Below are 25,928 nucleotides of genomic sequence, written 5' to 3' on the forward strand. Positions count from 1 at the left end.
CTAGATCTTGTGAAGATAATACATTTTGCACCCACTTTGAGAATACTTCTTGGGTCCATGGGGTTGTTTGATACTGCCGGAAATATTTGCTATTTGCCTTGGCTGAAAACTGGTAAGATATTTAAAAGAATTTCTAAGTAGCTCCGTGGTCAGTGGTTGGCCAGGTTGGAGGCTGATATTCAGAGCCTGAAAAGAACTTTTTAAGGGCCTTCTCCTCTAAGCTAAATGTACCCAGAAGAAAGAAAAACATACCAACATAGGTGGTGTCAGTCCTTTGATATCCTTTAAGTGGAAACCCAATTCTTTGAGGAATTAAGAATGGCTGTCCTTGTTCTGCAAATCTGTTTTTCATAGGACCAGAGATGTGGCTCCAGAAACAATTCAAAGTCCATCAATGCTTTTGACCAATCCCAAAACCTTCCCTATTTATCTCAAAGGCTTGTCCATGTGCCTCAAAATGCAAATGCTCTGCCTGGTCCTCTTCAGGAATTCTTATCTAGGTCACCAATTTATAATACCAACTTTAGGGAGGAAACTTTCATCAGAAGAAAAGGGAGAAAGGTTATTTGAAACTTAGGTGAATTTTTTTAAAAAGGCCTTAAGTGTCTTATCTACAAATTCCCATCTCTTGGCTAAAATTTTAGAATGGAGGGGAGGGCGGGTGGGGAGGGAGGGAGAAGGGGATTGTGGGGTATCATGATTGGTGCACATGGTGTTTGTGGGGTCACGGGGAAGACAGTGTAGCTCAGAGAAGACAAGTAGGGACTCTGTGGCATCTTACTACACTGATGGACAGTGACTGCAATGGGGTATGGGGGGGACTCGATAATAAGGGTGAATGTAAAAACCACATTGTTTTTCTTGTGAAACCTTCATCAGAGTGTATATCAATGATACCTTAATAAAAACAATTTTTTAGAATGGGTACAATGAGACCTCTGTTTGCATCTGTCTGTCTTTTCATGTGTTTCTAACTATGTGTTATAGATGTGTGGTATTTTCTACCTCCAGATGGTATTGCCAGAAATTAACTTATAAAAGGACTATTTAATTGGCTTATAGAAAATTAAGTACTTATATAAATAAAAATTTCAGATATATAATAACAACTTAATCCAAATGAATGTCAGATTCACATGATCTGGGAGAATATTGGTATTAAAGCTAGTATAAGTTTGTTGGTTTAACTAAAACTGGAATGTCTTTAGAGTTATCAGCATAAATGTAATGTATTTATTCTACCTCGGTTTACTAAAGATCAAATGAATTCATGTTATGTCTTACAAAATTTGTCAGCAAGAAAAATAGCTTGAGATGACAGCTGAGACCAGCGCGTACAGGGATCCATTATAACCCGGGAGGGAGTGTGAAAATAATGGGAAACCTCACTGACATGACAGCCAGAGGCCAGCAGGGGGTACTGTGATGCCCACCTCCCCTAAATCTCAGACTCCGCCAAAAAAGAGGTACCCGGCACTGCTTTAGCTACTTTACTTCCCAGCAGGAGGAAGGTTTCCCCCTTCCACCTAACAGCAGACCAGCCAATGAGAGACTGACACAACTCAGCCAATGAGGAGCCATGATACATAGGACTCCCAGTTTCTTCCAATGAATTTTTTGCTTAGAACAGCCTTCCCAACTCAGGCCTTTTCTCTATGAAGGCGTGTTCCTCTACTTTGTTCTCTGGATTTGCCTGTGGTTCGGTTGTAGCTTGTTTGTTCCAGATTGGAATTCTCTGCTGTTCCCAAATAAACCTATTTTTGCTGGTAAAATAACTGATTTATTTTTAAAGTTAACAGGAGGATATGCAGATGGTATCATGGGAGCCCAGAGGCAGGCAAGAGAGGTCGGGGAGTGCTGCTTGGAAGAGGTGGCTCCAAAAATGAATCTTCGAGTATGACCAGACACCACAGCCCTCCAACTTTCAAATTTACTGATCTGCTGAGGGTTGTAGGCTGAGAACAACTCAAATAGGAAAGCTCATGTCGCAGATCTTTGAACAAGAGGCTGTATCTATGGGAGGAACTGAAAATTCAGTGCATCAAGACCAAGGCCTTGGGACAGCCTTTTGGAGGAATCTCCATTCAAGTTCTGTTCCAAGGGCTAAGCTTTGGAAGACTAATGTTGGTGAAACGGCAGGTTACAGTGGTTCCTGCCCAAACTGCATATTCCTGCTTTTTTCCCAGATTGCGCCTATCCTTGGACTGTAGGGAGCTGAGCTCTGATCCCATCTGATTGTCTAGGAACTCCAGGAGGAAGGGGTTAGACAAGGAAACTTGCCCAAGTTCACTCAATGGACCAGGATATGAATCCCTCATGAATCTAATCTGAATTCTGGTGAAGGTCAAGGTCAGGGATGGAGGCACATGTCCAAAATCTGAGATGGAAGTGGATTCAAATTCAGAGGGACGCTGCGCCATCCTAGGGATTCATCCCTCTTAAGACTGGGAAAACCAAATCACATCCCATTTCTGCAGAGCGGTGTTGCCAGGACTGGGAATGATGGGTGGAGGTCTCTATCCACTGCCCGAGTCTGGCTTCATCATTTATTCACTATCTATCTGTTGAGCACATACCTTCTGTGAGGCCCCCTTTAGGGGCAGAAGGCCCTGTGGAGACGTTTTCCAGGTGAGGTAAAACATGCACAAGGGAAGAGAGCTTTAATTGTCTGAGGCAGGAAGAGTAAATGCCAAATGGTGGAGCAAATGAGTTCTGGAAGTTCCTCAAGGACTTCCTCAAGGAGGGGGCTGTTACAGGGACAGTGAGGGGCCGAAACATCACCCTAACCCTGCGAAGATAGTGCTTTCAGGTGGAACGAGAATGAACAGAGGTGTTTCAAGGGGCAGATTCAAGGATGGGGAAGCAGACGGTCCTCTTCTGGTCCCTGCCAGCTGCTGCAGCTCGGTTTCCCCCAGCAGCCCAGCCCCGGCTTGCGGGCAGAGCCTCCGTGGTCCTTGGCCGAGCCTCGCCCCCGTCAGGCTGGAAGCATTCCTGGGGGGCTGTCTGGACACCGGCTGAGGCACTGCCAGCAAGCACTGGGCTCTTGGCAGCTTAGATGGTTTCCTTGAGGGGAGAAGCTCCCAGCTGCTGAAGAGAAATTTCTTCGCTCTTCTCTTCTGCCTCCTTCTTGGAAAGGCCTTCTTTGACTCTGTTAAAACGTAAAGGCAAATGCAGGAGTGATGTGGAAGGGCAGGAGGGAGGAGGTGGGGGCAGATGGCGTGGTCTGTGCCACGCGCAGGCTGTGTGTTCCACTGTCCCAAAGCCCCGGAGGATGGCGGGAGCCGTCATGACCCTCCTATTCCTGCGGGGCACCTCAGGGAGCACCCGCCCTCTGTCCTGTCCTGTCCCTCTCTGCTCCATTCCTGAGGTCCCGCAGCTGGCAGAGCCTGGCCTGGCTGGTAAGAGCCAGACTTGGGAAGGTGGCAGGCCCAGAGGGTTTTCCAGTGAGAACCTGAGGCCAGATGCACACCTGAGGCCACCCTGCCGGCAGATGCCTAGGTACAGTCAGCAGCCCCAGGGAGCAGGGAGGGACCGAGTCAGGGGCAGGAAGAGTGCCCGTAAGTCACCTAGAAGCGCCTCCCCAGCACCCGAGGGCCGCTGCCAGGGCATTCTGTCGTGTGGCCAGGTTCAGCTTTGCCTATTTCTCTTTAGCCCTTCAGTCTTTGACATGATCCGTGTTCTGGTCTCCCTTATTTTATCCGGGTATCTCACAGGCTGAGAATTGTTTGCTCTTCTACTGAACTGTCCTAGTTTCCATTGCCTTTCTGTTGTAACCATTCACACATCTTGCCAATTTCTCCAATCTGCTTTTAGCTTGCTCCATTTTTAGAACATTTTCAACATTCAAAATGTTTTATCAGTGATTTTACCCTTACCTCTTAACTCTTCTATTTCTAATCTTTTTGTCCAATGGTTTAAGCCATTTTTTTGTGTGTGTGATTCTTACCATAACCACAAAGAAATGTCCCTTTCTTCTCCTTCTACATCTCTCTCTTCTGCCCCTTAAACCTTCTGTCTTTCTGACTGTCCCTTGGGTTCGTCCAGCCTGTTGGTTTTATTTGCTGCATGCCAGTGGATGGCGCTGAGAGGCAGGAGCCTCTCCCACACGCCTGTTTCCCCCAGTTCTGTCTGATAGATTTCCCATCCCTTTCAAAGATGAATTCCTAAAGACATTCTTCAGATTCAATTGCTGCAATGGCTAGGCTTTCTTTTGTACCATTTTTAAACTCATCATATTAGCAAAGATGATCTGAGCTAATCTGTTGTGAGACCTGAAGTCCATGGTTTTATTTTTTAATGTCTGAAATATAATGCTTGTGTGATCTATACAACTGGTGCTCACCGTGGGCGGGAGGGCGGCAGGAGGTCCCTGCTGACCCAGGGCCTGAGCTGAAAACCTGTCCCCGTGCCCCTCACCTCTCCAAGCCTCCCCACCAGTGGGAGGAGCTCCGGGGACGGCACTGCTGGGAGCCCTGGAACTTTCTCAGGGCTGGGCTGCCTCCCTCCTGGCTGGCTCTTCTACCGTCTTGGCAGGCTTTGGGGAGCATCTGTTTCTAGGCTTCAAGAGGGGCTGCCTTGTGTCTGGGAAATCTCTAATAGAAATTTGATGATTTTTTTCTTTGTGTGCCTCTTCCCCTTGATTACCAAAGAAAATGTGCTCAATGCAGATAATCTGGAGATAATTTAAAAAACAAAGCAGGCAGGAAAAAAATTAAATGTCACCCATACTTGGAGGTGACCAATGTCACCATTTTAACATATTTCTTTCTTTCAAGTCTCTAGTTCTTGACATAATTAGAAAAATATCCTAAGTAATTATACTGTTTAACAATATACTGTAAACATTCCCCATGCCATTAAAAACTCTTGATCAATGTAGCTTTCCAGTGTTGCACAATGTATCATAATTTCTGTAAATTGCTGGATATTTGGAGAGTTTACATTTTTTCCTGGTATGTTAAGCATAGTGACGAATATCCTTGTAAATAAACTTTTGTCCACATCTTAGTCTATTTTTCAGGGCAGAGTCCTGGAAATGTCATTGTTGCTAATAAGAATATGAAAATGTTCCCAACTTATGATCAGTAATGTCAAAGAACCTCCCAGAAAGATCATAGACATCTCCTTCCCCCTTCCTACACATCTCCTGTATTGACTACTAATGTATTTTAAGATTTTTCCTTATTGGATATTTTCAAAGGTCACCTCCCCCTGTTTGAATTTACATTTCTTTGGTTATGACTAAGGTGTGGCTATTTCTCCTCTGTTTAGCCCCTATTGGCATCTCCTCCTTGGTGAACATTTTACTCTTACACAAAAGGATTTTTTCACTAGGGTTAGCCAACTGTTCCTTTGTTATGTTGCTCCAGCAAACAGTGGCATAGGCCCAGCTGGGTTCCTGGGTTCCTGGAGCTGACCTTTCTGAAGAAACAGTATCTGGTCTTGTGATTAAGAAAGGACCTGGCCATTTACTCTGAAAAAAGTTATCTGCTAATGGATTTTTCCTGGCCTGTGAAATAAATCTGGAGGACGCCCAGCATGCTGAGGCTGCTGTCACTGATCCCTCTCGGCTCGCTGCCATCGTGGGGATGGTTAGCTTGAACCTTGGAAGGTTCTTCTCTTTCGTCTCCTCTTCATTTCTGACGTCCTAGGCCTGTGACCAGCACTCATAATTATCTGATGAGATTAGAAATTGAGGAAAATGAGATGGGCTGAGGAGTTCTTGAATTCTTATTGTCCACATAGCAGAAATTCCACTTGACAGACGCACAGGAGAGGCTGTCTGGCCTTGTCTTCCCCAGCACCACCATTTCCTACAAACCAAACCAAGCCAAGTCATTTGTTTCATGTTTGGTGGGACAAGGGCTGTCAAGAAGAACCCCGGACAGGTCGTTGCAGGAGCCCATGGACCAGAACACCGGAAAATCATGCGGGGGCATGTTGAGTGTGTATCTGATGATAAGCTTCTCAGGGGCTCTCAAAATCTTAGCTGCAAGGCGTCCTATGGCTGTTGGGACATAATCATAGCTGAAGAGTGTGCCCCAGGGGGCAAAAGCTGGTTCCCGAGGGGCAGAAAAATCTGAGATATTACAACAGTTTGTGGCCTTCCAAAGTGCACAGTATATGAACAGATACACAGTATATTGTGGTCTTAAAATGTTACTGGGAGGGAGGGGGTGTGATTAGGAAAAAAGTTATGTAAAAAGGCCCCTTGGTTGGGGTGTGTGTGTGATAATGTAAGAAGGTTGAGAAACTGTTCTAGAGCAACTGCCCTAAATGCCAAGACCCAAGGCCCCAGTTAGGCTGAGATTTACTAACACCAAGGGGACAGAAAGTTTAAATAAATAAATAAATAAATTGGACTACATCAATCTCTTCTTCCAAGTCCTTCAGTGGCTTCTCCACTGACTTAAAATAAAAGCCTAAATTTTCAGTGTGGTCTTTGGGCTGCCCCTGCCACCCTCTCCAGCCTCCTCTTTCAAGTTCATTCAGCTCCCCCAGCTGTCTGGGACCTCAGGGAGCTTGCATAGGCTGTTCCCTCCTCCAGGGACACACTTGTCCCCTTTTCAACCTGGCTCACTCGTTCTTCTTCCCCTTAAGTCGAGAGGCATCTCCCACCACCCAGTTACTCTCTCTTCATTACACATTTATCTGTGTGTATTTGTTCTCTGTGTGTCTCTCTTATCCCATAAGCTTCAAGAAAGCAGAGATCACACCTGTTTTGTTAACTCTGCCTTCTACAGCTGGCACTGTGTCGGGCACCTGGTAGGAACTCAATTACTGATAACTGAATATGTAGATTAGATTTCAAAAGCCTAAACTAAACACTAGGTGAAACCCTGCAGCATCCTGCACATCTCCTTGCCCAGCACTCACTCTTCCAGCTCACTCGTGGCACAGCTCCATCTGGACATGGTCCTGCTGGTGTCTAGCCAAGAGTGGGCTTTGTTTCCCCAAGAGGTCAGTCCATTCTATTTGCTAAAAAAGCACCATGCCTGCTTCCTTGTTAATAAACCACAGGTTTAAATTTCTTATGCAGAGTTTACACGAGATGCAAATAGGGTTTGGCCGTGGCTCTCCTGTCTTTTGGCATCGTTGCACCTGCTGCAATCCCAAGAGGTTACCTGTGAGGACAAGGGAACCTAAAGGGGTGTGAGGTTGGAGGAATGGGAGGTTGAGGAGATTGTCCTTTATGTGTTTATGAGAATTAAAACGTATGTCATCAAAAATGTGTGAAAAGCCTTTCTTCCTGAACAATTCAATCCTAAAGCCATTACGCGGGGCAGAGCAGGGTAGGTGTCCACATGGAGGGTGGTTCAGTGTGGTGTGTGGATGGTTCAAAGAAGGGACAGATGACATGCAGGAGGATTGATCAAATAAGCAAAAATACTAAGGCTGAGGGGAGGCAGATTCTCACTGTCAGAGAAGGGAGTCAAATATGAAAAGGGAGAAAGCGGATGGACCCAGTGGTTGCTGGACTGCAACTGGAGGCGCTGGTGCTGACTCATGGTCCTCAGTGTGATCTATGGACACAGAAATAAAAATCTACAGGTTTGTGTATCTCTATGTATATTGCTCTGGCCCCACCTCTGTCCAGTGAGAAGGCTTAGAGCAGAAAACCCCAACGACCATCAGTCCCTCACACCTAGAACCTGGGGGCCCCGTTCTGCTCACTCCTGCGGAAGTGAACCAGGACACACAGGCAGACGCAGCGGCTCCCAGGGCCACTGTGGGGCAGTGGAGCCCAGGGTATCTAGTTGTGCCAGAAAGCACAGATGTGCTTAAGAAATTTTAAAAACACAGAAATCAGAAGATTCCCACTAGCCAAATCTAGCATAAAATGGCATCAAAATAAATAGAGTGAAAGCCACTGGAAAAAATGAGGAATTTTTAAGTCCATAATGATACAAATAAATGCATAATAAACGGAAAGTTTGAAGAGGAACTGATTATTTACATAGTTTCTAAGTACTTCCCTACAAAATGCTTGTTAATTACGAAGGGAGAAGGTATCCCTTTACTGCGGAGAGGCCCGGTGGCTCCACTTTAATCAAGGGGTCACGGGGGACATCAGCAGTCATACGACAGATCGTGTGCCGCCCCCAGGGGAACGCAAGGAGCAGGACACAGCGGCGCTCTGTGGTGGTGACGGGACCGCCGGCGATGCATAAGCTACTACCTGTTACACAGAAAAACCCAAACCGAAGGAAAATCTACAAAATAACTGGTCTGAAATCTCCAAAGTCCTTCAGGGTCATTGTTAACTCACAACTGGTCTGTCTGAGCTCTATGTGCAACTTCAAAGGTACCCGGAGCCAACACTGACCATCAGCCAAGCCAAGGGTGTGACGTGCTATTCAAGTCTGACTCTCCCTCAGGAGGCAACTTCTACCAGCTTGTCTACATTGTTGACTGGAAACGAGAGATTTGTGGTCTGCAGTAGGTTTACCTGATTACACAGCCGGGTTTTGACTGGGACCAATGGAGTATTAAAGATCCCTCAGCACGCTTGTGACTTGGCTTCCCTGAGATCCAGATAGCTCACATTCATCCTGACAGCACGTGGTGCACAGACGAAATGTATGCTGGGGACAAAGAAAGCCCCAGGCAGATGCAGCTGGGCAGCCGGGGCCTCCCGATGGCAGCCTGCATGTTCTTCCTCCCACTGCATCGGCCTTTATCTTGGGAAAGCCTCGTGTAAGTGTGCTTTGTGGAGTCTCGGTTGTCCTTCCAACTATAAAATCCTGTGGAATTGTTGGGGACATGAAAGTCAAAACAGCCGAGGACCTAGTCCAGCCTGAAAAAGATGTGACAACTAATTGCCACTGGTGATCCGGGCTGGGTCCTCTTGCTTTATGGGATATCGTGGTGGGAGGGGGCCAGGGCTGGAACTGCCAAAACTTGGATGAGGTCTGAGGTGTAAACGCTCGTCACATATCAACACCAAGTTTCTGACTGTGGTGTTATCCTGTGGTTCTGCAGGGGAATATCCTTGTTTGGAGAAAATACACATTAAAGCATCCGGAAGAGGGGTCAACAACTTTCTCTCATGTGGGTCAGAAAGAAAAGTTCTTTGCTGAGCACGAGCCCTTCTCCTGTAAGTTTGAGATAGTTCCAAATCACATTCACATGTGAACACACCCACGGACACACACATGCATCTACAGTTTTAAAAATAAACGGTAAAAGCAATACAAAATACGTGGCTGTTTTGCAACACTGGTTGAGCTGAAGAGAGCCTCCTGTACTGTGGCTATCACTTTCCAGCTCACGCAAGGTCTCCCCCCTCACTCCGGACGACTGGGCAGGAGCAGCTAGACCAGACCCACTCAGCGGATGGCTCCGAGACAGATGGGTCCTTACCAACTACCACAGAAATCAAACTTGATTTTAGTAGATGGTCTCCATGATGTATTAGGCTCGTATCCACAACCACAGTGTGGTTTTATAATAAGTTGTTCCTGGCAGGGGCAAAGGAAGCTCTGTTACCTAAAACTAGACTTTCACTTGGCATGGGACTTCGGCTAGAGCCAGGGTAAGCAAAACCTGATTTTAAGAATGCCCAGGTCAGAGCCATTACAGTTCTGTCTGTAATATGAGGTCAGGGGGCTTCCCAATCGTTTTTTTTTTTCATGTACTTGGGCCCCCCCAGGCACCATCTCAGAGCACCTGCAAACGGGCTCTGGATTGGGCTACAAATATTGACCCAGCTGTGGGATACCTGGACCCACATCTTTGGGGAGGGTGGGGATTAAGCAGGTCAAGAGCAAAGGGCGGAACGTTCCAGACAGACAGAACAGCCTCAGTGGTGGCCAGGCTGATGATGGGCAGGTGGACAGGGGCCAGACCCTGAGGGCTTTGTAAGAGTTCAGTTTCTATCCTCATATGCAAAGGGTCCAGGGAAAGGTCCTGAGGAGGGAGGCACATGATTCTTTGCATTAAAAAGCCTTCCATACTAGTTGCTGTAGGGAATAAAGTGGAGAGGGGCAGGGAGGGCATGAGGCTCCTGGTGCTGTCGGCCAAGGAGGAGGCATGGCCGTGGGGGTGAGAGAGAGAAGGGCAGATTCAAAATACTTTCTGGAGGTAGAAATGCCAGGCCTTGCCAAAGAAGGTTCCTTGGTCTCTGTGAGTCCGTGGCTCAGGGAAGACATGAGATGTTCATGGGGGATTATTTTTAAATGTTGCCAACACAGCCCACCCACGCAGGCCTCTGGACACAGATGGGTTCAGCCTTGGGGGTCAAGCTGGACTCTCGAAAAGCTACGGACTTGCGCTGTTTTCTTCCCCAACCTGTTCCCCAAAAGCAAGGGTCTTCACTGAGCCCACCATTGCTGAGAAGTGCTTCAAGAAGCCCTGTCACGTCCCTTCTGGCCGCTATTTTAGAAACACTGTCAAGGACATTGCTGTCACCTTATTCAATGGCCTCTCTAAGGAGACCCATGAGATAAACTTCTAGTGCTAACTGCTGAGAAAAGCTTCAGTTTCTCCAAGGAACCAGCACTCCTTTTCCTCTGACAATAAGACAAAAGTCATTACCAGGGTGTTCCCTTTTTGTTGCCAGGAATCTCTGAGCCCATGCCCACAAGCACAAGGGCCTGTCTTTGCTGCAAACTGTGGCACCTCTCCTCCCCGCAAACTGTCCCCTCACTCTGCCAGCTTTCACTTCAAGGCACACCCCCTATAACAGTTTATTCTTATTGCTGTTTTACCATGCTTGTCACGTTTGTTCGTGCTCTAAGCCAAGCCCCTTAGATACAGATGGGTGGCATTCTCATGGCTAACATGCAGCCATGCCCTTTAAGCAGCAGCTGGAGGCTACTGTGCCCCACAGACGTGTCTCGGGAACCACAGGCTGTTTGTCCGCCCCCACCCCACTCTGCCCAGATGCCCCTTACCTCCTCTCCATCGCCTCGATGGTCTCCACCAGGGGTGCATTGCGGGTCTCAGCCAGGAAGCAAACAGCTAGCCCGGCCAGGATCGAGGTGGCCCCGAAGCCCACGGGTGGCAGGATGGCGTTGAACTCTCCAAGTGTGGTGACCAGGGGTGCAGCCAGGCCCCCAAAGCGGGCATTGACCGAGGCGAAGCCCATCCCCATCTGCCTGAGGAGTGTGGACAGGTCAGTGGCTGTGGCCTGGTCTCCCCCAGAGGGCCAGGAGCAGCAAGGGCTGGGTGTCGGGGGCAGAGCAGGAAGGAAAGAAGAGCCTGCTTCAGCAAGCCCAGCAGGTGTCAGCCTGGAGCTCTAGGGCCTCCCTGCATGAGACGGGCGCTCCTCTGCTTCCCACCGTGCACACACCTGATCTCCGTGGGGTACAGCTCTCCAGTGAACAGGTAGACGCAGATGAAGGAGCTGGCCAGGCAGCCTTTGCCCAGCGCCGCCTGGGCTGTACGCAGTGTCTGCATACCTGTGGAGGAGGGAAGCAGAGCTGGGGGGAGCTCAGAGCCCCAAAGGGGAGCAGGGAGGCAGAGAGGGGTGGTGGGAATGGCAGGGACTCAGGAGGGGCTAAGGTAGAAGGGGAGCAGAGGGTGAGCCCTCAGGCCTAACTGGTCAGGGGAGGTAGAGTCCTAACGTGGGCAGGGGTGAGAATGGGGGTTTCCACGCCTCGTGTTCCCACCCGGGACCACGAAGCCCCCACACCACCCTTCTCTGACAGCCACTCCTCCTCCCTTACTTCCATGTGTCACCGAGTCCTGGGGGGTGGCAGGACAAGTTTTGAGATATGGACAAAGTTTGTTGCTCTGACCCAGCTGGGTGACCTTGGTCTCTATTACTGAGCCTCCCTGAGCTCATGTGCTTCACAGGGTCATCATTAGGTTGACATACTGTCATGAGTGCTAAGAGCCCACGGCTCGTGAAATGTTTGCTGATTCCATCATTATTAATATGCTCATCATGCTGTTGGTTATATATATCAAAATTCAATGCACATGTCCAACATCAGGGCAACGGTCAAGGGAAGGACGGCGCGCTCTCTGGGTTTGCTGGCAGCTCTGGCTGCATGCCGGAATCAGGAGGACCCCACCCCGTCCCCATGACATCAAGGCTTCTTGGGTCTGGGCTCAAGTGTGGGTATTTTTTTAAAGGTCCCCAGGAGATTCCAATGTGCAGTCAGAGTCGAAAAACACCAGTCTAGATGGAATATTGTACAGTAATAAAAAATTAGAGTCATGAAACATTTGTGCTAACACGGAAAAGCATATTTGTGTTACAACATATACTGAGAAAGGATGCATTTTATGTACATATTAAGTATGTATACACATACATAACTCATATTATTGTGTATAAATATCTCAATTATGTCAAACACAAAATCTTAAATAGATGAAAAGATTGGAAAAAAACATGTCAATAGTAATAATCTATCCATTTTACAGGGAGGGACTGAGGCACAGAGAAATGACCCTGCCCAAGGCCGTGGGGGCAGGGCTGGGGTGACCACTGGACCCTCAGTTTAGCACGTGCTCTGGGGCTCTGAAGCTCAGCCCCGGTTTCTTGCTGGAATCACTGAACAATTTTGTAAATACTGAGGGTTGGGTGCTACTCCTCGAGACCAAGAGCGTTGGCCTGGAGTCCCCAGGCACTGGGCATTGTCAATGGTCTCCTGGTGGCGATAATTACAGCCAGGTTTGCAAACCACTGTTCCAGGGCCAGCCGGCTGAGGTTCAAATCCTGACTCCTCAGCTCTTGAGATGCTGCCCGGCCAGCTGTCCACCCTGCCAGTTGTTTTCATGGCATCAGCCTCATCTTCCTGACGAGACAGTGAGGGCCTGCAAGACTCATGTGCTTTGTAGACTCACCTCCACAACGCTGATACCAGTACTAAATGCTTAATACAGACTCTACCGACCGACAGTCACTTCCTTCCCAGATCCAGAAGAACATCCCTCAGCCTTGTTCCCTTGCTGTATCTGTTGCCCAGCAGACCCCAGACCCCAGGGGCTCCCTGGCCGTAATGGCAGAAGCAGAGAGCTTACCTTCTGGCACAAACACGTTTGCGATCACCATGAGCCCGGCCAGGATGAGGAAGGAGGCCACCGTGGCCCGGCGGCCCACATAAATCATGGTGGTGGTGGCCACCAGCATGGCCGGGATATCTATGACCCCGAACAGGACCTGCACCAAGTACACGCTGAGCCCAAACTTTTGCAGGTCCATGGCCAGGCCGTAGTAAGCCAGGGAGTTGGAGAACCTGGGAGGGGAGGCAGAAGAGTCCTGCTTCACCCCGAGGTTCGCTGTCCTGGGCCCGGGGGAGGCCATGCGGGACGAGTGTCACAGGACTCTTTCCCTAGGGATATAAAATCCCCTGACCTGTACAACAAAGTCTCTGACTTTGGCCCTGGGGCCCAACCCCCTCCCTCTGCATCCCTTTCCAGCCACCGGCTCTGCTGAGTCCAGACCAGTCCAGGGTGTGTTTTCTTGGTCAGCACATCTCCCCTCCAGTAGCTGCAACGAGCATCACATCTAAGAGGGAGAAAATGAGAGGCTTCCAACCAGGCGAAGAAGCCTCCAAGGACCCTCACTGTGTCTCCCAGTGTTCGCCGAGAAACCTTCACCTGCAGATGGTGGCTTCTGCCCAGCTGGCTTATGGTCAGAGACAGACAAGGCCTGGGGTTCCCACACTTAGGGTCTCCACAGAAATTTAAAAGGTCCCCCCCCCAAAAAAAAGGTCCCTAAGGCAGTGTCTCCAAGAGATATTTACACACCCGTGTTCCCAGTAGCATTATTCACACTAGCCAAAAGGTGGAAGCGACCCAAGCGTCCACCGACAGATGACTGGATGAGCGATAGGTGGTGCGGACGTGCAAGTCCTCAGCCCTGAGAAGGAAGGAATTCTGATCTCGCTGCAACGTGGCTGAAAGTTGAGGACATCACACGAAGTGAAATAAACCAGTCACAGAAAGATAATTATTGTATGATTCCACTTACATGAGGTTCCTCGAGTACCAAAATCACAGAGACGGAAAGAGGAAAGGTGGCTGCCAGAGGTTGGGTCGAAGGGGATGGGGATTTTCCTAATGGAGGTTTTTTTTGGTTTTGCAAGATGAAAATCATGGCGGCGGCAGTCGCACAGCACTGTGAATGTGCTTGACAGCCACTGGCGTGCGCGCTCACAGATGGTCAGGGCGCTAGATTTTATGGTAGGTGTATTTTGTCACATTTACTACTACTAAAAGCAAAGCAAAACCAAACAAGAGAGGGCCCCGAGGCAGGGGCTCGGCATTGGCCCTCCTGAACTCACCCTGTGGGCTGGCCAGGCTTGGTTTCCCTGCAGACCATGTGCCGGCACAGGCCCAGCAGCACGTGGGGAGGGAGGGGGAAAAATAGAATTTGGCGGGGGCGGAAGGGGGTCTCTCCAAGCCGAGCGGCTTCTGCCTCCAAACCTACTGAGAAACTCAGGCCACAGGGCGCTGTGATGTCAGCAGGCAGATGAGGCTCCCCAAACAAAGGCAAAATTCTTCCCTGCCTCCTAGCGCTCTGATCCGGAAATTACAAGCGTTTTAGGAGCTCTGTGCCAGGAACCGCGGGCAGAGAGACCAGCATCTAGACTTTCCACTGTCTCCTACCATGTGAGGAAGCAACTTCACAGGCTCCTGGGGTCAGGATAGGAATCAATACCACTAAGATTGAAGCTTTAGCTATCTGCCCATCTATCTATTACATATTCTGGATACAGTTTTTTGTTACATTTTTTTTTTTAATTTTGGAATAAATTCATCTTCACAGAAAAGTTGAAAAATTAGGACCTCTCTGGGGGGCCATTACTCTGCCTACCACAAGTAGTATATTCCTACACTGGAATGCTATACAACATGAAGAATATGTTAAACTATATACTATAACACGGATGCAACTCTCAAACAGCAAACTGAACAAGAGAAACTAGTTACAAAAGAGCACACTGTGGTTTAATTTACGTAAAATTTAAAAAGAGGCTGAAGTAATCTATGGCATTAAAATCAGGATAATGATTACTGTTGAGAAGTGTAGTGACTGGAAGGGAACAACGTCAGGGAGCTTCTGGGGGCTTCTCATGCTTCCTTCTGGACCTGGTGCTGGTCAACAGGCTTGCAGGTTGTGAAAATTTGCCACGTTGAGTATCAGGCACTTCTGTATGTCTGTTAAGCTTCAATAAAAAGTAGATGTGGTAGGCAGAATTCTAGGATGATCCCCCAAATTCCTTGCCCCTGGTGTACACATACCTTCTCCCAGTTATATTCAAACACTAACCTGGGTGTTGTGGTGAGAGGATTTTGCAGAAGGAAATAAGGCCCCAATCAATTGACTCTGAGTCAACTGGGCCTCATCTAATCCTATAAATCCTTTAAATCTGAGTATAAAGGGTGAGGACAGAGGAGCCAGAGATTCGTAGCATGAGAGGGATCTGCTGTGATGCAGATTCTCCATTGAGATGGAGGTGGCCATGTGGCAGGGAATATGGGTGGCCTCTACGGGCTGACAGTGGCCCTTAGCTAGCAGCTGGTGAAGAAATGAAGCCATCAGTCCCACAACTATAAAGAATTGAATTCAGCCAACAATTTGAATGAACCTGGAAGTGAATTCTTCCCCAGAGCCTCTAGAAAGGAATGCAGCTTGGCCACCACCTTCATTTCAGCCTTATCAAAAGACCATGAGCAGAGAGCCAGCCATATTATGCCCGGGCTTCTGACACAGAGCTGTGGGCTCATAAATGGGTATTGTTTTAAGCCCCTATGTCATGGTAATTTGTTGTGCAGCAACATTAGACTAATACAATATACAAAAAGCAAAATGACCATTGAAAGGATTGAGAGACACCCTGTCAAAAACTAGCTGGTTTCCATTCATATCCTTTGCTTAATAACATGTATGTTTGCTCCACTGGGGGTTGGGGTGAGGAATCTAAGGCGCAGCCTTTGAAGGAAGCAAGCTCCCGGAAACTGAGTCTTCCCAGAGAGACTGAGTACGATTAGCCGGGAATGTCATCACAGTGATATTGTCGTGGTGGGAAAAACGGACCTGCATTCTCTAAGATTCCTGCCATCTTACAATTCTGTGGCTCACCCTATTTTAAAATTCATTCATTCACTGGTTCATTCATTCATCAAACATTTACTGCAAAGCAACCATGTGCCATGAACTGGATTCATGTAGCACTGCAAAGATATTTATAGACCTGATTAAGTTAGAAAAAGCAAGTAGCAGAGATGTATGGTATTAACCATTTTTTTAGAATATGTGTGCATGTCTTGTATGTACAAAGGTCTGGAAGGATAGAAGCTCATGTTTCACAGGGTTTGCTGCTGAGGGATGCGAGGGAGAGTATAGAGTAAGAGGACCGTGTACTTTCATCTTAGTGATAACAGGTGACATGCCTCAAATTTATCAAAGGTCAGGTGCTGCTCAATCTGCTTCTGATCTGTACAACCACGCTGTGTGGTAGATACTATTAGGGTACCAATGTTACAGATGGGGAAACTAGGCACGGAGAGGTTAAGTAACTTGCTCAGGGTCACACAGCCCGTAAGAGGCAGAGCTGAGAGTCAAACCCAAGCAGTCAGGTTCCAAATGCCTGCCTCCTAAGCAATACACCACACTGCCTGTATGTTTCTAGATCGTTTGGGAAAAAGCTTTTTACAGTAAGTATGCCTTGTTTTTGTAATTTAGGATAAACAAAGAAAAAAAACCCAAGTTAACAGAAGGCATTTACAATAGAAGTCAGTGGGAGCCTGTGGAAGTCCTCCAGCTCCTAACACCTCCTCCCGAGAGCCCTTTTTGAACTGCAAGAATCCGGCCCCCACCCCCGCCCACTGCAGGACTGCCCAGCCCCACAGGTGAATCTCCCCCACCTGCTGGCAGAAACCACCCCCATCATCTGGGTGACCTGATCACTACATGGCCAAATCACTTCCTTTTAACAGAAGGGCACTTGGCTTATTCTTTCCAGAAGGATCCAAGAGGGGACTTTCAACCCTGGAATTTTGAATTCATGTTTCTTCCCAGTGGGAAGAGGATGAAGAAGCAGGGGTTTGTGGGCCAGCGGAGAGCCTGAGCCGGTCAGCAGCTGCGATCGCAGAAGGGTGTCTCTCCCCTAACTTTGGATCTGCGGAGCTGTCTGGCTGCCTGGGGCCAGAACTGGCCTGCAGGCAATGCTGTTGGGGCCGAAACCCACTGAAGGTCCATAGTGGGGGACATTCCCACATTTCCAGCGCACTGGGGACATAGCCCCAAACTCAAATCAAAGCACAGACTCTCCCAGGGTGCTCTCCCTGGCAGGTGTGCAGTTAGGTGTCTTATCTTCCAGTCCGTACAAGGACCTTAGTGGCAGGTGCATAAGTAGCAAACTGAGGCACCAGGAGGCTGGCTGACTTACTTGAGGTCACCTGGGTAGTCTGGTCTCCCAGAGCCCAGCTGGTTACCAGGAAACAAGAGTGCTGGAAGGGAAACAAAATCAAAAAGGAACAAGTGGGACTACATCAAACTAAAAAGCTTCTGTACAGCAAAGGACACCATCAGCAGGACAGAAAGGCAGCCTACAGTATGGGAGAATATATTGATGAATAATCTATCTTATAAGGGGTTAACATCCAAAATAAAGAACTCATACAACTCAACACCAAAAAAACCCTCAAATAACCTGATTAAAAAATAGTCAGAGGACCTGAACAGACATTTTTCCAAAGAAATACAGATGGCCAACAGGCACATGAAAAGATGCTCCACATCCGTAATCATCAGGGAGATTCAAATCAAAGCCACAATAAGATATCACTTCACACCAGTCAGAATGACCACTATCCAAACGACAAGAAATAACAAGTGTTAGCAAGGATGCGGAGAAAAGGGAGCCCTCCTACACTCTTGGTGGGAGTGTAAATTGGTGCAGCCACTATGGAGAGAGTATAGAGGTTCCTCAAAAAATAAAAATAAAAATACCATATGACCCAGTAATCCCACTCCTAGGAATTTACCCAAAGAAAACAATCCCTCACTTAAAAAGGTATATGCACCCCATGTTTATTGCCACATTATTTACAATAGCCAAGAAATGGAAGCAACCAAAATGTCCGTCAATAGATGATTGGATAAAGAAGATGTGGTGCATATATACAATGCAATATTACTCGGTCTTAAAAGAGAAAGAAATTCTGCCATTTGCGACAACATGGATGGACCTAGAGGGCATTATGCTCAGTGAGATAAGCCAGGTGGAGAAAGACAGATACCATGATTTCACTTATTTGTGGAGTCTAAAAACGAAACAGAACAAAATAGCAGGAGATTCAGAGACTCAGAAGTGACTGGTGGTCACCACGGGGGAGGGGTGAGTGGATGGGGAGGGGGAGGGGGATAAAAGGGCACAAAAATTCTCCATCATAATGTAAGTGGGTGATGAGGCTGGTAGTACAGCATGGAGAACATAGCCAGTGATTCCGTAACATCTTTCTATGTTGACAGATACTAACCGCACTAGTTGGGGTGAGGATTTAATAACGTGGGTAACTGAAGAACCGTTGTGTTGTATACTTGAAAATAAGATTGTATATCAACTATACTTTAATTTAAATTATGAAGAAAAAAACGTGTTCGATCTGCTCCAGAGAACAGATTCATAGCCCACATTCCCTACTTCATAAATATCAATCCCTATTATTTAAATGTCCAGGATATTCTGTCACGTGAAATTAAAATGGTCTTTTTTTTTTTCCCTTAGGATTTGCCAGCTCCCAGTCTGTGCTAACAGGTACAGATTGCCTTTGTATTTTTGTCCGTTTCACATTTGCATACCCATGTACCTGTTTTGAACTCGTTTCTGCTCACCTGGCAACTATTAACGATCTTTTAAAACCCACTTAAATGCCATCTCCTGTGTGAGGCGCTCAGCAGTCCCAACCAGGAGAACAACTAGTAGGACACGTGTCACACCTCATAGAAATTATTGTTTCCCTGTCTGTCCCCTTCTGGACCCACAAGTGTTTCCCAGAGTGGGACACTTCCCAGAATCTCCTACAAAGTTCCCAGGGCATATCAGGGTGGGACAAAGTGAATTTTGGAAAAGCTGCTGTGGATAAAATGAAAGTTCCTGTGGCCAGGATTCTCACCTGGCCCTGGTTGGCTAGCTCACTACACAGGTGTGGGCAATACATCATTATTGACTCTATAAAGATCTCTGTCCAGTGCTCTGGGCAATATGGTGGCATGGCTGCAAGGCTGCAGGAGAGCAAAGCAGAGGCTGGAGTGGAGGCAGCACTGAGGACAGAGGCCCAGAGGACGGCTGTGGGGGCAGAGAGGCCCAGAGGCAGAGATGGGCTTGCTGCATGCAGACTTGCTCTGAATGAATGGGATTTTAGTGATTGACGTGCCACCGTGGAAATAAAGTTGGGTATAACCTTTTCATTCCAAGAACGTTTTGCTGTCAATTCCTTTGGTCACACTGAATCCATAGTGAACTTGCCCAGGGCTGAAACCCATTGGCAAGACAGTTGCCTGGGTGATTCCAATGGGTGTCCCTGCCCAGGTGAGACCCACTGCTCAGATGTAGGGTCCCTAGGTCAGCATGGATGTCTCATCAGTCAGCACGTCTAAGCACCCAGCAGAGGGCCAGAGGACCCTGGATACTCAGAGGGTCCTGGAGAAAGGGCACGGAACAGGACTGATTTCACAAGGCTCACCTGCTCATTGCATTAAGAGTATTTAGAACAGAGTTTACACGTGGGGGCAAAAGGCACGGCCCTGCCTCAGGTGGAAGGCTTGGGCTTGAGCACACCACCTACCAGACCACCATGAGACAGCAGGTGACCTTGCGGATGGCTGGGGTTCGGAAGAGGTCCAAGACTGAGTTGGAGGTGCGGACACTTGCAAACTCATTCTGGATGTAGGAGCTCACCACCTGGGTGAGGGAAATTTGATCAGGGTAAGGGAGGGATCTGTGCCTATTTCCTTGCTATTTCCCTTCACCCAGGGAAGGAGGCCAAGGCTGAGGCCCCTGGCAGGATGGCTGGCTCTAGGCTCCCATCCCGGGACTGAAGACCCTTGGGCTGTTTCCAGGGCTTTGGGGAGAAGTAGAGGCTGTAACATGAGTCCGAAGTCTCCTGACATGCCTGCTGATTAGGATAAAATTGCCATCAGTGGTTCTAGTAGGACCCTCGCTTCTGGAATAGGCTCTGAAATGGTCTTGGCCAACGGTTAAGAAGAGGGGTCCCAAGTGGTTCAGCCACTTTCCACTGTACAAATTACCAAACTCATCCAAACTTCGGCTTCCTCGTTGGCAAAAGTGAGGCATTAAATGGGACTATGTACATAAAGCCCTTAGCATAGTGCCCAGCATGGGGTGCTTATTTATAACAAATGGTAACTATCTTATAATAAAGGTGCTTTGGTTACTATTTGATAATTTCACTTTATGATTTCTATTTTAGTATTTTTAAATTTTATTTTACTTAAATTTCAGCCGGATGTCAGTGAGAATGGAGTTATTTCCCCACTGCACAGATGGATAGACTGGTGAAAAAAGCAGTTAAATCATGTATCCCAGATCACACAGCCACTCGATGGTTAAACATTCTTGCGGCACCGGAACACTTCCCGTTCCGTTTGTTCCCGGGCTTTTCACCTGGTTGGGGGTGAGTCCCGGAAGCTGCTAAACCCCGGCTCCTGGGCTTCCACTCTTCCTCCTACCCGCCCCGCCTACCTCCTTGGTCAGCCTTTCCCCTTCCTCCTTCCTTCCGTTCAGCGCAGCCGCCTTCCGCAGGCTCTGCAGGGCTGGCTGGGGCTTGCCGTGGAGCAGGAGCCATCGCGGCGATTCCGGCAGCCACCTGGCACCGAGCGGGATGAAGAATGAGCCAGGGTTGAGTGGCGCTCTTTCCATTCCCCAAACCCAACTGCACCTGAATTCACCTTCTTTCAGACCCTAAAAACGGTGAAATGTCCTGCTGTCTGCAGAGTCGGGGAGACTGGGGGGCATGCCAGCGTCCCTTCTGTGCAGCATGTCACACAGAAGTCACTGGAGGACACGTAGAGACTCACTGGACTTTGGACATGCACAGCACAGGCTTTGAATCAGGTTCTGACCCCTGGTGGCCTTGAATAAGTCACGGACCACCCCACCCCCTGAGGTGCGCCTCAGCTCCCCTCCTGTAAAATGCCATGGGGCTGTCCTGAGGGGCTAAGGAACTGATGAAGGAAAAGCGCTTGGAACGTTCTGGAGCCCCATACTAATGTAAGGGATTTTACCAGAGCATGTGAGCACCGGCCCTCCTTTGTATCCCCACCACGTCCAGAAGCCCCACACCCCAAACCTCTTATAGGGACTGGTGGGGGCTCAGACACACAGGCTGCCCCCTCCCCACCCTGTGCTCAGGACGTACCAAGAATAGAAGAAAAAGATGAGGAAGGGAACGGAGACGGCAAACTGCAGCCACCGCCAGGGGCGGATCAGGTATGCCACGCCAGCCAGGATGAGCTGGCCCAGGGTGAAGGAGTACCCCAGCAAGACCCCGGCCACCGTGCGGCCCCGGGTGGGCATCCACTCCACCACTGCAGAGGAAAGCAGAGCAGGCTCAGGGCTGCATGTTTATTTAATTCACCCCATCCCCTTTGCAGTACCTCCGACCTCACTCCTCAAGGCCAGGTAACTCCAGGGGACCACAAAACTAACCAATCAAACCATGAAAAATATCAGAAGAAATCATGGAAGACTTTTTTTCAATCTTTGAGCCAGGAAAGACTTTTATAAGAGTGTCACCAAACCCAGAAACAATAAAAGGAAAGATGAACAAACAATAAAAATAGGAAGTGTCTGAATTTAAAAAAGAAAAAACACCATTAACAAAGTCATAATGTCGGACAAAAAAAAGCAACTCAAATAACCAATAAAAGGTGAATTTTGCTAATATTGGAATCAATATTATGAATCAATAGGAAAGTAACCCACAGGCCAAAGAAAAAAACAGGCATAAGATGTGAACAGTTGGCAGGAAAGAAAATATAATGGCTCCTAATTACATGATTTTTTCTGTAAATAGCAAAACTTGGAAACAACCTAAATGTACATCGATGGGGGACTGGTTAAGTAAGTCATGCACACTCTTAGGCGGCAACCATAACAAATGGATGGCAGTGAGCAGCCAGCTCATGTGCCCAGGCACTCAGCACAGGCAGTTGCTTCTACCAACAGTGGGGAGCAGAGCCCTTCCTGCCTCCTGGGTGGCAACACCCTGGCCCTTGCCTCTGGGGGAATCCAGGCAGACACCATCAGGTCGGGTCAGGTCAGGCCTCTCCTCAGCTCAGGCTCCTCAGTGGCTCCCATCTCACTCAGTTCAAAGCCAACGCCTTAACTGGCCACAGGGCCTAATGATCTGCCCCCGTGTCCCAGACTTCATCTGTCGCCCACCCCCCAGCTCTGCTCCAGCCACAAGGACCCTAGAATGTTCCTTCCCCTAAGAGCCGCAGGCGCTTTGCTCAGCAACCCCTATGTGAGGTCTTTTGCTGACCAGTCAGATAAAAGTTGCAGACTCCCCACTACCCGGGCCATCCTTACTCCCTTCCTGGGCTTTAGTTTTCCTCTGTAGTGTTTTTCACCTTCTAACATACTATGCAATTTGCTTATCTGCATTGTTTATCCTGTCTTCCCACACAAGAGCACGGGCTCCACAGGACCCACAGGAGCAAGGCTCTGCAGTGTTCATTGCTCCATCTAAGGCGCTTAACTGCGTCTGGAATGTAGTAGTAGTGAGTGTATGTGTGAACACGTAGGGGTGTGTGTATATAAGGTGGTCGTCATGTGTGTGGGCCTGGTGCATCCTGGTTCCCCCACTGAGATGAAAGAACCATTCCATCTTTGGCATCCCCTTCAGATCCTCGAGGCCTAGTGGTGTCCCCAGGAGCAAACTAAGTAATTAGAGGGGAGCACAGGCCCAGGGTGGGCTTCCCACTGCCCCACAGGGCTCTTTGCGAGAGCCACCCAGCCTGAAACCAGGCTGCAGTGAGGCCTCACGCTGTTACTTTAGGCAGTGCAGACATTCCCACCTGGCATCCAGAAGGCCAGGAGTCACCACCCTTGCAGCCTGAGTGAACCCACTCTTTTTGAAGTCACATCACCTGGGATTTCCTGCAGCTCTGGAGACCCCTGTGTCTCATGTCACTTTTGTGTCCCCACCCTGAGCCACCCTGAGACTGGCACACAGTAAGTCCTTAATAAGTGGTATTTATTGTTGACTAACTCATGCAGGAAAGGAACCCAGCCCTCTCAGCTTACTGCAAGCCGGGGTCCACGGCTCACCCCTGGCAGGGCTGCTGCCCAGAGCCCAGGTCCCCAAGAGCCCCGGTGGGAGGGGCTGAGTTGAGATCCCTAGATGAGGACACTAGCACAGCCCAACAGGAAAGATGGCCAGTGAGGACAGTCCCCCCTTCTGTGAGCCCCCTCCCCTCCAGGCCCTCCTTGGCTGGCTGGACTCACCCAGAGACAGGGAGTTGAGGATGATGCCTGAGAAGGTCATGCCCATCAGGAACCGGAAGACGCAGTAGGCACTGAAGGAGCCGAAGTACGAGGTGGCAGCCCCCGAAACCGCCAGCTGCAGGTACGACCAGACCAGGGGGGCCTTGCGGCCCAGCCTGAGCCCGGCCAGGAGCACAGGGTTAGGCTTCCCCAGGCGACAGCGACATCCCCCAGGGGGTCCTGCGGGAGGGTTAGAGGAAGCCCCCCACCCCACCCTACCCCAGGCCCCTCCTCCGTAAGGGAGCCGCACCTCTGGAGGCTGGCCCAAGGCAGGGCGGGGAGGGGGAACTGGAGGCCAAGAGAGGCGCTCCTTCCCAGGAATATTTCTGCCCCTATCCGGCCCCGGGTCTTCCAGGAAAAGGCAGGGATTCTGCAGTGGCCCAGACACAGGTGCAGCGGCCAGTGAGAGAGCCCCCTGAGGCTTGGGGCTGGAGCGGGGCCCCAAACCAGAGCCCACACTGTGAGCCCTTGGCCAGGCCGGGGCCGCTGGGAGCAGTACCCCGTGTGAACTGGTCACGCAGGGAGGCCGGGTGGGGCGGGGGCATCCCCCTCTGGCTTTGGCACTGCCCCGTTTGTAAGCGAGGCTCCCGCCTGGGGCCCCAGCTTGGCCAGGAGGGCCTCAGGGCGAGTAGGGGACGACGGCAGCGTTTCTTCTCCAGACGCCCCGTGACACACTCATTCCCTCGCTTGTTCCTTCTGCTACAAACATGCACCGATCGCCGCTGAGTGGAAGGCCTGAGCTGTGGGCTGGTGACAGACAAGACCCCGTGGGTAAGACACAAGCTCATGCGCAGGAAGACCAGGATGTGTGGTGACGGGGCCACGAGGGCGGTGACAGCCACCCACAAGGCGCTGCGGCCTGCAGCACGGGGAGCGGTCTGTGCTCCTGGATGTGGGGTCTGCAGGCCAGGAGGGCCTTCGTGTGAGAGGAGGGGTGGCAGAGAAGGGAGAAGGTGAGGCAGAGAAGGGGATGGAGGGCAGGAAGGAAGGGAAAAGAGGAGAGAGGAGGCCGATCCCAGCAGCCACGGCCGTGTGCCACATGCTGCGGTGCCAGGCGTCCCCCTCAAGGGGCCACTGCCTCCGGTTGGGCCCCTGTGGTCAGTCCCGGCTCATGCATACGAGCTGGATGCAGAGCGGACAGCACGGAGGATAGAAAGCGCTTCCCGAAGGAATATGCAGCAGGCTTGCAGTGAAAAAGCCAGGAACAGAAGCATGCGGGGGAGGTCCCAGCATTTGTATAAAAAGGGGCAACAGAGCGTATGTATATGTTTACTTAGATGGCACTAAATCATTAAATATCTCTGTAAGACGCACAGAAGCCAGGCTGCCCTCTCGAGATTACAGGAGGGCAGCGCAGGAGTGGAAAAGGGACATGCCCCTGCTGCCTTCTGTCTTCTGGAATCTGAACCATGTGAATGTACTGTATGTATTGTCCATTTGAAAATACTCAAAGAAACTTTAATAAAGAAAAACTAATGAAGGGCATCAGGTGGCTGCGACCCTCATCCCCAGACTCACCTGTCCGCAAGGCTGCCAAACACCGCAGCGCCCACCAGGACCCCGGCCATGTAGATGGACTGAGCCACATCGCGGAGGGCGCGGGCCTCACACACCAGATCCCACTGCAGGGGAGACAGGGTTGGTCCAGCCTCAGCCTTGGGCAGCCCCCCGCCACCACCTCAGCCCCCTCTGACCTCCATTGTGATGGTGGACGGGAAGGTGCTGCGGTCATAGACCCAGCCGTCCTTGCAGCCCTCCGTGGCCACCCCTTGGATGGAGGTGTTGGGGCTCAGGAGGGCCCACTGAGGCTCCACGAAGCGCCTGCATGGCTCAGGGGTCCCAAGCCGGTCCAGGGGTATGGCGGCCCTCAGCCAGGCCCCCGAGTCATTGGCGGCTGCAGTGTGATTGGCGGGGCCTTGGCAGTGGTGGCGGGGCACAGCGGCGGTGAAGTTCTGCAGGAAGTTGTGGCAGGCCAGCAGGCTGCAGGGCAGCAGCAGCAGGGTGGTGTAGACAAGCTGGAAGCGACCCACACCACCCAGGGCATCCAGCAGTTCTGTGAAGGCCATGGCCACGGGCTGACCTGAGGCCAAGCCTGCCAGCGCTTATGTAAAGGGGCTGGGGCAAGGCCCTGGGAGGTGGAGGAACAGGCCGAGGTTAGCACTGCCATGCCTTGTGTCCTGCAGCTCAGCAGGGTCTGGTTACACCCCACAGGAAGCCTCGGGTGTCCTCATGTCTGCAGGGCACCCCCTCCCACCAGGCCCCTTCTCCTCACTGTTCTCAACTTCTCACCTCTCAAGTTAGAAGAGTAGGGGTCCCAGAGGGCTGCCTCACAGCCCCCTGCCCAGATCTGCAGGCCTAGCCGCCTGGCCGCTGGCCTCCCCAGGAGGATTCTGCAGTAAATGGGGCACCATCACCTCCCTTTTCCCCTGGAGGCCATTGTCAGGCATCTTCAAG

The 25,928-nt window shown here is 50.0% G+C and overlaps 1 protein-coding gene across 1 annotated transcript; it reads right to left on the reverse strand.

The window, feature by feature from the left end:
- Nucleotides 1-1,775: 1,775 nt before the first annotated feature.
- Nucleotides 1,776-25,540, reverse strand: LOC118933672 (solute carrier family 22 member 20). Its single transcript, XM_036928245.2, has 10 exons — nt 25,169-25,540; nt 24,993-25,096; nt 23,436-23,590; nt 21,346-21,514; nt 20,670-20,793; nt 19,753-19,868; nt 12,976-13,190; nt 11,294-11,402; nt 10,896-11,099; nt 1,776-3,148 (listed from the first exon to the last, which is right to left on the reverse strand). Exons 1-10 carry the CDS (start codon nt 25,538-25,540, stop codon nt 3,052-3,054), a joined length of 1,665 nt encoding a protein of 554 aa, XP_036784140.1. The 3' UTR covers nt 1,776-3,051.
- Nucleotides 25,541-25,928: the final 388 nt, after the last annotated feature.

The sequence above is a fragment of the Manis pentadactyla genome, chromosome 9, assembly GCF_030020395.1.
Source record: "Manis pentadactyla isolate mManPen7 chromosome 9, mManPen7.hap1, whole genome shotgun sequence".
Taxonomy (NCBI): domain Eukaryota; kingdom Metazoa; phylum Chordata; class Mammalia; order Pholidota; family Manidae; genus Manis; species Manis pentadactyla.

Excerpts from the sequence above, each read along its gene's own strand:
- LOC118933672 (XM_036928245.2), bottom strand. The coding sequence starts at position 25,540 with ATGGCCTTCACAGAACTGCTGGATGCCCTGGGTGGTGTGGGTCGCTTC. Across the intron at positions 23,591-24,992 it reads TTTGGCAGCCTTGCGGACAG|GCTGGGCCGCAAGGCCCCCC; the intron begins GTGAGTCTGGGG and ends GGCCGGGCTCAG. Across the intron at positions 21,515-23,435 it reads CCTCAACTCCCTGTCTCTGG|TGGTGGAGTGGATGCCCACC; the intron begins GTGAGTCCAGCC and ends TTTCCTCTGCAG.